We start from the raw sequence: 12,618 nt of genomic DNA on the forward strand, positions 1-12,618 counted from the left end.
GGGGGGGGGGGTCTCTGACCTGGAAGGAGACAAGAGAGTTAATCCAGGGTATGCAAACCTACATGTACATGCAGGACCCTTAACTCTAAACAGAATAATATCTTACACAGTTGTCAGGCTTTTTCAAATGTTTATAAATGGCTTAGTGATTATAAAATTATATATATTTGAAAATACCATGAAATTCATTTTAACTGTTGTTTTATGTATTTTCTTAATCAACAAATATATTAAAAATATAACGATTGCTGGGGTGCTTGGGTGGTTCAGTCAGTTGAGCACCCAACTCTTTTGTTTTTTTTAATGTTTATTTTTGATGGGGGCCGCAGAGAGAGAGGGAGAGAGAGAGAATCCGAAGCAAGATCCATGCTGTCAGCACAGAACTCGAAGGCGGGGCTTGAACCCATGAACCATGAGATCATGACCTGAGTTAAAGTCAAGAGTCAGGCATTTAAGTGACTGAGCCATCCAGGTACCCTAAGTCACTGACTCTTGATTTTGGTTCAGGTCATGCTTCCAGGGTTGAGGAGTTGAGCCCTGCATTGGGCTCCCTGCTGAGCATGATGCCTATTTGGGATTCTCTCTCTTGCCTCCTCCCCAGCTCGTGTTCTATTTCTCCCTCAAATAAAATGAGTGCGTGCATGTGTGTGTGTTTATGGCCATGTCTGACTAAGGAGATATTTTATTTTATTTATTTATTTTAGGAAATATTTTTAAATGCTTAGTGCAAGCTCACACATGAAAAAGTTGGCAACTACTTCCAAGGCCTTTGCTGTTAAAGTTCACCAGACTTTTCCTTGGGTCCAAAACTCAGAGGAAGTGGAATGAACTGGTTCAGTCCTAACTCTTCCTATCAGGATAGAGACAAAGATGACCACCCACATCTTGAAAGAATTTTTGTAAAATCATTTCTAAGTTTTTTTATTTCCCGAAAGAAATTCAGGTCCTTGGTCTTGAAAAAAGAGTACACCACATTCCCAGCCTTGGCAACACCTTGTCCTTTCGGTGACCTACCGTGGCTCAAGCAGTGAGCAGAGTCTACGGAGCGCAAAAATAAACATCTCTAAGGGCCTGTGGAATTTGATGGCCTGTGCAGTGTGAGGCAGACGGTGGGCTGAGCGCCAGGCTCTGTAGGTGAGCCCTCCAGCAACCCGTGTGCAGCTTTAGCCACTCTCTTGGTCGCCAGAAAGGCCATGCCATGATTAGAAGCTTGGGATTTTCAGCCTCACACCCACCTCCCTTTCTCAGAGATGGGAGAGGGGCTGAAAATGGAGCCAATTGATCATGTCTATGCAAGGAAGTCTCCATAAATTCCCAGTTAGTGTGGGGTTCAGGAAGCTTCTGGTTTGTTGAACACATGGAGGTGCTGAGATAGTGTGATGTCTGGAGATGGCATGGAAGTCCCACAGCCCTTCCCACATACCTTGCCCTATACGTCCCTTCCATCTGGAAGCTCATCTGTATCCTTTACCATGTCCTCTTACAGTAAACTGGTAGACTTGAGCAAGTGTTTTCCCGAGTTCTGTGAGCCGCTCTAGCAAATTAGTTGATCCCAGGGAAGAGGTCATTAGAACTGCCCATTGACAGTTTGTTGGTCAGAAGCTCAGGTGACATCCTAGGCTTGTGATTGGTGTCTGAAGATAGTGTGAGGGACAGTCTTCTGGGACTGAGCCCTTAGCCTGTGGGATCTGACACTTTTTCTGGGTCGACAGTGGCAGAACTGAGTTGAATTCTTATTGGTGTGGGGGAAACCTCCACACGTTTGGTGACCAGGAGTGACAGAAGTGTGTTTTGTATGGGCGGTAAAGGAGAGAAACACACAGAGGGAAAAACCGGGTTTTCCCTACTCAGGAAGGAAAACTCTGAGTTTTAATATTACACTAGCCGTGAAGTTGTGTTTCCAGGGTTAGCCTGGTCTGGGGTCAGAGCCTGGCCATGCTTGGTGTACTCAGGGAGATATATTCCCTTGAGGCTCTGTTACCCAGATGCTGAGAAGGATGGTTAATCTGCTAAAAAGAACAAAGAATGATGGTTAATTTCTTGCCCCCATTCCTCAAGCTCCTCTTCCCTCTTCTCCATGCGATTTGAAAAAATGTCTAGAACTCAAGAATTGGGGATCTTCATTCCCTAAATATTTGTTGAGTGCCAGTGACCAAGGCATTGAAGCGTCAAGGGTCCCCCATTCTCGGGGAGTTCACACTCTGTACAGACTTTACTTCTGCCCACAGTGGCCTTCAAACACTTATTCTCCACCACACTGCATGACTTGGGGGGTTAAATTCTAGCCCACCGAAATATCTGAGTGGTTTTCCCTCCCGTTCCAATGACGTGGCAGTAACAGTGATTACAGAGCGAGGAAAATGTGGTGGTGTGGACAGGCAGAACTGTGCCTCAATGAAAGGCTCTCTGTCAACTAACAAAAAGTCCCTGTGAAATTCGTCACAAGCCCCAAGGTTCTCTGTGCAGTCAAGGAGCCTCTGATATAACATATTCTGATCTAATAATTCCATACGCTGTAAGAGTGCAAAGTTAGAATTAAAGAGTTCTGCAAGGCCACAGAGTTAGACACAAGACTTTATTCACTGAACCACACAAATGTTGAGTGCCAGCTTTAAAGCAGACACTGTCCCAGGTCCAGGCATCCCTGGAGGGCTACAGCTCAGGCCTGTCCCTTGTTTTACATGCACTTCCAAATAGAGAAAAGAACTCCATCACTGCAGAAGACAGTAAGGGGGGGGGCAAGCTCCTGGTTATGAGTTGCACCGTCAACAAACTATTAGATGCAGAAGTAAGCATTTTTCTGATATTGCCTAGAATCAGCAGCTTCTGTGGGTTAGGAGGTGGCGGGGAAGGAAAGAATGTTGCTTTCTACTCTCTGTGTCTTATGTGAATCACATGTCATACCTTTTTCTCCCTTTCTGTAGACCAAATACCATATAAATTGCTCTGCTGTTTATTCTAGGTCTTACATAAAGTATTCCTGCCCCTGAAGTCTCACACAGGGTAGGAACTTGAGCAGTGGTGTTACCAGAAGTCAGTGTGTCAGTTTAGTGCCCAAAGGTACCTGACAGACACCCCCAGATTTCTGGTCAAAGTCAGTAGTTATTTACTCCCCTGTTCCCAGGATCTGTTGGAGGACTTAGCAGAGAGAAGCAGAAAGGAGAGGGGAAAAAAGTGAATCACTAGTTTTTCCTTACTAAGAACAATATTATGTTTCATAGCACACATGTGATATCATTGAGCAACAAAACTAAATAAATCCATATGCATTAGATGTCATCCCTAAGACCCAGAGACTCCAATGGAAAAAACAGTTGGGTCCCTGGGCCACAGACTGTGCAAACCCAGGCAGAAAGGACTTTCTTTAACTTCCCTCCACATTCAGTCCTTTTCAGAGCGTGTGTTTGCCCCAGCTAGAAGTCTGCAGGACTGGAATGCTTTGCTCCACCGCCATAAAGGCTGTGCAGAAAAGTGTTGGAATCCTCTCATGGCATACTTGGAAGATTGCCCTTTGGTGTGCATGGCACACTCTGCAATTGCTCGCCATTGAAAGTATCAATCAACTTGGGTAAATTTCAGCATCTCCATGGAATGAATGTGGTATCTCTCTCTCTCTCTCTTTTAGGCATTTATAAATTTCTCCCAGTACTGTTTTGGAGTTTTTAGTGTAAAAAATAATCCAAGTATTATGTTGTTTATTCCTGGACATTTCATGATTTTTGATGCTACCATAAAGTAGCATTTTAAAATTTTAATTTGGAATTGCTCACCCCTAATATATAGAAATACTATAATTGGCTATACAAGAAAAAATAATGAATTCCAATTCGTCAAAAGTAATAGCTTCTGTTCTTCAAAATATACCACTAAGAAATGAAGCAAGCCACAGAATGGGAGAAAATATTTGTAATGCATATGTCTACAAAAGACTTGTATCTACAATATACAAAGAATTTTTATATCTCAGTAAAAAGGCAATGCCCCCAAAACATGCATATTCGAATAGACAAAAGAAAATATATGAATAGTTGATAAGTACATGGAAAAACTAGTTAACATCCTTAGTCATCAGGGAAGCACAAGTTAAAACTAAAACGTGGGACACCTGGGTGGCTCAGTCGGTGAAGCATCTAACTCTTGATTTCAGCTGAGGTCATGTTCTCACGGTTCATGGTTTGTCAGTTTGAGCCCTGCATCAGCCTCAGCGGAGCCTGCTTGGGATTCTCTCTCTTTCTCCCTCTCTCTCTCTGTCTCTCCCCTGCTCTCTCTCTCTCAAAAATAAATAAATTTAAGAAACACTACAATGTGAATCCATTATACACTGGAGCAACTGGACTTCTCATATATTACTGATAATATTGTACAGCCATTTTTGAAAAACAGTTTGGCAGTTTTTTCTTAAGCTAAATATACACTTACAATATGACTCAACAATTTCATTCCTGTGTATTTACTCAAGAGAATGAAAATAGGTGTCCACAAAAAACACACGTATAGAGGATATCACAGAAGCTTTGTTCATCATGGTCTAAAACTGGAAACAACCTTAATGTCCATCTACAGATGACTACATAAGTAAATCACAGCATATCCATTATATAGGTTCTATTCAATAATAAAAAGGAATCTACAGATACAGCAACCTGGATGAATCTCAAAGCATTAGCATGAGTGATAAGAAGCTGGAAACAAAATAGTCCATATTGTGCGGTTCCATTTTCATGGAATTCTTGAGTGACAAAACTAATCTATATTGGACAGAAAGCAAGTCAGGGGTGTCATGGTGCTGAGGTTGGTGGAGATTGACTTCAGAGGAGCACAAGGGAATACGTGGAGTGATGAAAATGTTCTGTATCTTGGTTGTGGTGGTTGTGAGTGTATACATCAAAAAGCCATCAAAACAAAGACCTAAAAATGGGTGTGTTTTACTGTGTACGAATTACACCTCAATTTTAAAGAGTTTCTAGCAGTCTTTGCAAGTTGAAAGTACTGTCTTTCATCTTCGCTCAGTCTTTGGGGATCAATATTTAGCCAAATCCAAGGTTAATCTCTAAGTAAGTGTTGTTTCTCCTTTCTGTGGTGTTTATCCCTCCCTCTCCTCTATGCCTGTCTGGCTTTGGGAAGAACTCATATGTCCTCACAGTAATGGTGGAGGACATGGTTGGCATGCAGGTCCTTGAGTTCGTACTGGCTTAGGCGCGGCTGCCCTTGGTATTGGTGCCTGCGCATTCTGTTGGCGACTCTCCTCTGGCTGGTCTCTGGGTATTGGCTTCTATCCCTGCTGTGCACCATGCTGATGCATCTGCTACTGGTGAAACTTACGGTCCGTAGTGCCTTTATGACCAGGACCTGGGGGGAATTCCCCGTCTTTCCTGCTGCAGTTCTTCATGTGAAGATCAGCCATGATTTCCATTTGGCTCAGACTGTTTCCCCTTTGCCACGCCCTGCCTCGCATCTCTTAGATGTATTTCGTGTCTCCATTGAGAACATGGGAGAGCATACGGGTCAATTCTGTGTCACGTGGGAGGTGAGGGACAGTCAGTGGGGACTGTCTTTGGCTTTCTCTCTGTCCAGACACATTACAGGCCAAGGGAACCCAATAAAGTTGGGTCTTCCCACAGTTACCCACAGGATGCATAGCACAAGTCTCCTTATTGCAACTCCCTGCCCCAAATACCCAGTTTCCCTAATTCTTCACTATACCACTTACCCACCCCTGCTCAAGACTCAAGAGAATGGTAAAGGCAGCTCATCACTCTTCCTTTTAAAAAACCTTTCCCCCTTCATCTCTGGGTAGACTTTTACTTTCCCTTTGTGTGGTAGAATCTTCCCCTATGGTACAATCCTATGGTTCCTTATTTATGGGTGAAGTTATTATGGACGGAACCCATCTTCCTGTTTCCTACAACAATAAGCTTCTGGGCTTAGCTTTGATGATAGAAGGGGGCGAATGAGAGAAAACCAGCTTGCCAACAAAAGGTAATAAATACCTCAAGAGATATTTCCAAAAATTATCTGCAGTGCATGAGTATTTTAGAAATGCCTAAAAAAAAGAGAGAGACTGATAAACTTCATGATTCTTAAGTAAAAACAAAGAGTAGAATCAATCTGAGCTTACTGAGAGTGTCTGGACTACCAGGTAACTCAAGTATGGGGAAAGAGATACTGGTTTGAAACATCAGTAATTCAACTCCCTGGTTTTATAGATCAGGAAATGGTAGCAGAGAGGCGGTGATTTGCACAGTGAATCAAAGTAAGTAGTGTCACTTGCACCCAGTGGTCTTGATTCCCACTCTTGATATTTTTCTCACACACACCCTTATCTGTTTTATGGCTGCAAAGCAATTTATAAAGAAGGGTACTTGACAAAGGTTAAGGCGCCGTGCATAGAAGGGATGGAGGAAGGAAAGAACAACAGAAAGACCGTGTTGGGAGCCTAACAAAATGAGTGTTTCCAGGATCACTGTCGACTTTTCTCTAGCAGCGTACTGACTGTAAGAAATATATATGTCTCCTACTGACAGAAGAGGTCACTTCAGAAAGCTTTACTGAGGGCAATATGAAAGATTTGCCCCCAAAGTGTGCTTTATTGGAAAGTTATGGACCATTAGCAAGAATTCCTTGCAAATGTCTAGATTTTTGAAAGCAAGGAGGATGAAGAGAAATGAGCATATAGCCTAATTTGTAATGCGAAGGAGTCATCTTAGAGGCACATCATAATATGGAGACTCCTTCATTCCAAAAAGATTTTTCTGAAATAAGAATGAGATGCAGAATGCAATTATATTTCAGTGGTTGGACGTCAAAATGAAATAAATTGGAGGCCAATTAGTAAAAGGAAGAACTACGTGATGGTAACAGGCTTCCTTTGCATACAGTTTTAGGTGTACTCTTAACTCAGTAATGGACTTTTTCATTATATTCGTGCCGTATCGGGCCAGTTAATTATTTATAAGAATGTGCAGACTAATGCTGTGGGAGACCTGCTGTCTGCTCCAAAGTCTCTGTGCATTTAGGTTAGCCTTGTCCAACTTGTGCTCTTCTGAAGACGTAGAAATCTAGTAAGTGACCTGTTTTGAAAGAAACACGAGTTGTTTTTCGGGCAGTATACCCTTGTGTTCACCTGTGGGCTCCCTCCCCCTTTGTTTTGTCATGAGCACTCACCCGAATGGGTGCTCAAGCCTTACCATTGTTTGCACCGCTTGTTGACAGAAATGCCCAATAGCGATTCTGAAATCTGGAGGGTGGATGGGCAGGCGCACTGTCCAAAATCCGCCAGAGCCGCTCTTCTCCACCTGCCTCTCCGCATAGCACTGCCGGGTGAGTCCCTTCTCTTCTCTGGGCTGCAGCATCGTCATCGTGAAGGGGAGAAACCAGTGCCCGGCTCTGAGGCTTGTGAGGCTCAAGTGTGCCTGCTCAAGAGGAGTGATTAATCACAGGACGGCATACCGGTGCCTTCAGACCCGCGTCTCCCCACCCCAGAACCCCGTGAGAATGTTCCTGGTTCTGTGGTTTTACCCAGGTTGACTTTAATTTACAACAGACCTCTGTTGCCTGTGCCGTAAGCACAGCGCTGCTTTTAATTTGGGTTCACACAATTGTATCTTTTGAGAGATCCTCTCAAGTTGGTCCTTAACTCCTAGAATGTGGGAATGCCAAAGAGAGGCTTCCCGATAGAAACAAATGGAGACATCGGAGGCAAAGTTGAAGTTAGTGATGCTTAATATTTGTGCAGTGAAACAGAATGTTTTCTTTTGCCGGACCGTGTATCAATAAATGATACGGTTCTTTCTAGTCTTCTACATTGCAGGACTGGATCTGAGTTACCTAAGACAACTATGCATAAAATGGTATGAATACAGTTTTGAAAATGAACCATAAGTTATACCAGCTGTATACTTTTCTGAATCATCTTTGCAACTACATTCCTTCTGGCATGGTCTTCCTATTCTTTGTGACAGTTAGTTACAAGTATACAACTTTTATGTGAGTCTCACATAGCTTCCCTCACAATGTGCACACAATATTGGTGGCTGCTTTTTGCCTTACCATTGCATCATCAATGTTTTTCCATATCACAATATTGTCTTCTTGTTGATGGTCTTCAAGGAGCGGATACTGTTCCATTTGTTGCATGTGTCAGCTCTCAAACACTTACCAGTTGTTGAGCACTTAAATTGTTCCTGTTTTATATATTATTCATATCGCAACTATTATTTTTCATCCATCGTGTCCATCTTCTCTTAAATTGTTTTCTGAGGATAACTTCCCAGCAATGAGACAACTGTTCAAAGAATTTGAACAACTTTCTAATTTCTGATCTATTGCGCTGTATTATACTGCCTCTTTGAGCATTCTTTTTTTTTAAGTTTATTTATTTTTGAGAGAGAGACAGACAGAGTGTAAGCAGCGGAGGGCCAGAGAGAAAGAGGGAGACACAGAATCCGAAACAGGCTCCAGGCTCTGAGCTGTCAGCATAGAGCCCAATGTGGGGCTCAAACTCTGGAATGGCGAGATTGTGACCTGAGCTGAAGTTGGACACTCTACCAACTGAGCCACTCAGGAGCCCCTCTTTGAGCATTCTTGAACAGCACTGGGCAGCACTGGTTGGGGATGGTTCTTATACATGATTGGGGATGGTCCTTAAGATTTACAGTCTTAAATTGGAAAACAGCTTACCTTTGGGGTTATTTTAATGGGGAAACTTAGAGGCTAGGACCAAACCAAGGCAGAGATTTCTGAGCTTGGCTTCTTGACTTGTACAATTGATTCTGTCATTTCATGACACTTGGCACTTCATTATGTCTAAGCAGTGAGCTATTTCATTGTGTGTGTGCAGGTGTGGGCAGAATTCAAATGCTAGTCCTGTTAAAATTGTGAGAGAGAGTGTGCTGGATGTCAAGTATCCCATAAATGTGACTCACCTGTGACCATTGAAGAAACTTGGACTTATGGCAACGTGGTACAGGCAGAAGTTCAAACTCTGCTTGCAGGGGCCTGTCAGGTGTTGTCTACAAGCAAAACAGCAGGGGCTGGGCGATACACAAGGTCAGGGCAGGGTGAAGTGGGGAATACAGGCCTTATCCAGGAATGTGCTGGTACGTGACTCACTCTGATAGCTTCCACAAAGGAATGCCAGCCCGGTATCTTTAGCACTTCCAACTTTTCAAGAGAATTTGGAAATCTTAAGTTTTAGGTGTTTTGGTCCATTTGGGTGACTGTAACAAAACTACCATAGACTGGGTGGCTGAGATAATAAACCTTTATTTCTCACAGTTCTGGAGGTGGACAGTTCAGGATTAAGTGCTGGCAGGATTGGTGTTGGGTGAGAGCTCATCTCCTGGTGCCTAGACGGACTTCTTTAAGCTATGTCCCCATATGTCCCCATATGGCAGACAGTGTAAAGGAACACTTTGGGCCTCCTGTGTAAGGGAACGGATCCCATTCACTGTGAACTCATAGGCCACCAGTTTGGTCAGGTGGTTTTAAAGATGCACACTGGCAAGATTCTACCATGAACCATTTCCCTCAAAAATTGTGGTTTTAGGGGCACCTGGGTGGCTTAGTCGGTTAAGCGTCTGACTTTCGCTTGGGTCATGATCTCGCGGTTCGTGGGTTCGAGCCCCGCGTCGGGCTCTGTGCTGACTGCCGGCTCAGAGCCTGGAGCCTGTTTCAGAGTCTGTGTCTCCCTCTCTCTCTGACCCTCCCTTGCTCATGCTCTCTCTCTCTCTCTCTCTCTCTCTCTCCTAGAAATAAATAAAAATATAAAAAAAAAAATTGTGGTTTTAAAGTAAAAGATATTTTAGTAGTTTGATTTGCCCATCATTTACCAAGTAGCACAGAGCCTATGTTCCAAACAATGCATGCTGTCATATTTGAAATGGTGTTGCATTTAATCAATATTATTTCAGATTTCTGGTGATCATAATAAAATCATACCAACAATTGAGTGCTTAGATCAATCCAGTGGAAAAAGTTATCTGTCCTGTCAAAACTCTTACTTTTATCTCTTAAAAAATTCATCCCTAACAGTCATATAAGAAGCCTGTTTGACATGCTAAAGAATACCTTGAGAAACACCTTATATCACACTTCCTGTGAGGCCAGAACCCAGGACAGCTTAACGGGGTCCTCACAGGCTGTCAGGGTGTCACAGGCTGCAGTCAAAATGTTAGCCAGGCTGTGTTCTCAACTAGAGGCTCACCAGGAAAAACAAGTCTGCTTCTGGGATCACTTAGGATGTTGGCAGAATCTATTTCCTTTCTGTCATAGGACTGAGAACTTGGGCTTTCTGCTGTCTCCTGGAAGCTGGCCTCAGCTCCCGCAGGCTGGCCACAGTCCCCTCCAGTGACCCTCTCCATATGCGGTGTGCAGTGTGGCAGCTTGCTCTTCAAGGCAAGCAGGAGAGTGAGACCAAGTTTTCTAGCATGACTGAGCCTTACAAAGCATGACATAATCATGGGATTCATGTCCTGTCCCCTGTGTCCTACTCTGGTTAGGAACAAGTCACAGGTCCTGCCCACACTCAAGGGGGAAGGATTATACAAAGCCAGGAACTTCAGCAGGCGGCACTCACCGTAGGGGTACCTTAGAGTCTGCCTGCCATTTTCAGTGCCCTGAAGTGCTGCCTAGCACATACTAGACACTCAGTAAGTGCTGGTAGTTGAATAAATTAATGTGGCATCTATTACTTCTTTGAACCATGTATTGTTAATGTTTTTCCCCAAGTCTGTGGTTTATCGTTTGGTTTTATTTATTACATGTTTTGATATGTAGAAATGTTAAATTTTAATTCAGACAAATCAACCAAATTTTCCCTTGGTTTGTTACATTACTTTACATCTCAAGGAGTCCTTCTCCTATCTAGAGATCAGATAAATATTTGCCTCGATTTTCACCTAGATTTTTAATGATTTTTTTTTTTTTACATTTAACTCTGACCGATCTAGTACATTAAGAACTAGAGGGAGAGTTGTAACATGATATAGTGAGCAATCCTTTTTTTCCCCCACTAATCTTTGCTACTTTATTTAACTATATTGAACTATTATATACTCACTGCTGGGCTCTCTATTCTGTTTCATTTATTTGTCATTCTCTTCTTTCTTTAACTGCACACTTAAAAAATATAGCATTGACAAGAAAAATTCCATTAAAAAAATAAAAATTACAGCATCACTAGTCAGAGATGCCAAAGTAGTTACTATCAGATTCATTCAGTGTAATAATTAGGTACATGGTCTAAGCTGTTATAACAGAGAGACTCCAAAATACAGAGGCTCAAATAAAATGGAAGCATTTTGGTATTTTGTGTAACTGCGTAGAGGTATGTATAGTCCAGAGCTAGAGAGGCAGCCCTTCTCCAACATCATCTCGGGACCCAGGCTCCTTCCGCCCTGTAGCTGTCCAGCCCCCAGGGCGCTGTCCTGGTGTGTGTGGGTAAAGCTGTCTCACCCCCACATCCATGCTTCAGTCTATGGAAGGGAGTGGTGGAAGTCCTAGGAAAGTGCCTTGGCCTTTGAGTTCATGAGCCAGAAATGGCACATTATTTTTCCCTGCATTCCTTTCATTTAGACTAAACCATGTCATAAAGAAGATGTAGTGTGTGTGTATATATATATACCACATACATATATGATATATGATATATATAATGGAATATTACTCTGTGATTAAAAATAAGAATGAAATCCTGCCATTTGCAACAATGTGGTTGGAACTAGAGGGTATTAAGCTAAGCTAAATAAATCAGTCAGAGAAAGACAAATACCATATGATTTCACTCATATGTTTAAGAAACAAAACAGATGAACATAGGGAAAGGAAAGGAAAAATAAGGTAAAAACAGAGAGGGAGGCACATTATAAGAGACTCTTAAATACAGAGAACAAACTGAGGGTTGCTGGAGGGGTATTGGATGGGGATTGGCCTAAATGGGTGATGGGCATTAAGGAGGGCACTCGGTGGGATGAACAGTGGGCATTATATGTAAGTGATGAATCACTAAATTCTACTCCTGAAATCATTAGTACACTGTATGTTAACTAACTCACATTTAAAATAATTTAAAACTTAAAAAAATAGACTAAACCATGTTGCCACATCCACCTTCAGAGACACTAGGAAATATGGTATCAAACTGGGTGGACATAAATTTGGCTAAAATTTGGGAGGATCCATTATTAAACAGAAGGAGAATGGGTACCAAGGACAGCTAATGGCCTTTGCTACAGTCTAGGATTCATAGCTACAGGAAAGTAATGATCATTTTTGTCAAGTGAAAAATCAGCCTTTGGATATGACAATAAACTATAAATATGTCCTGATTTTTGGTTTTAGATGGCCAGTAACCCATGTGCCAGGTAGCATTCTATGCCAGTCTTGAATGCCAACAGGAAGTCACTGGGCAGCAAACTTCTTCCAGGATCATAACTGGGCTATTGGAGTAACTCGAAAACGAGGAAAACAAGAATGGAGGCCATGGCAAAAAGAAATCGAGTTCGGTCTACCTCTCCTCCGGATGGAGGCTGGGGCTGGATGATTGTGGCCGGCTGTTTCCTTGTTACCATCTGTACCCGGGCAGTTACCAGGTAGGTGGGATTTCCTTCTTGATTATTA

General features: G+C 42.6%; 1 protein-coding gene across 1 annotated transcript in view; it reads left to right on the forward strand.

Annotated features, from left to right (window-relative positions):
• The window catches only part of SLC16A12 (solute carrier family 16 member 12), an 85,477-nt gene that overhangs the window by 48,698 nt on the left and 24,161 nt on the right, over positions 1-12,618 (forward strand). Inside the window, 2 exon segments of the mRNA XM_077780024.1 lie at positions 12,340-12,476; positions 12,479-12,590. Coding sequence (XP_077636150.1) covers positions 12,386-12,476; positions 12,479-12,590 — 203 coding nt within the window. The 5' untranslated portion in view covers positions 12,340-12,385.

The sequence above is a fragment of the Crocuta crocuta genome, unplaced genomic scaffold (genome assembly GCF_008692635.1).
Source record: "Crocuta crocuta isolate KB4526 unplaced genomic scaffold, BGI_CrCroc_1.0 scaffold170, whole genome shotgun sequence".
Taxonomy (NCBI): Eukaryota; Metazoa; Chordata; class Mammalia; order Carnivora; family Hyaenidae; genus Crocuta; species Crocuta crocuta.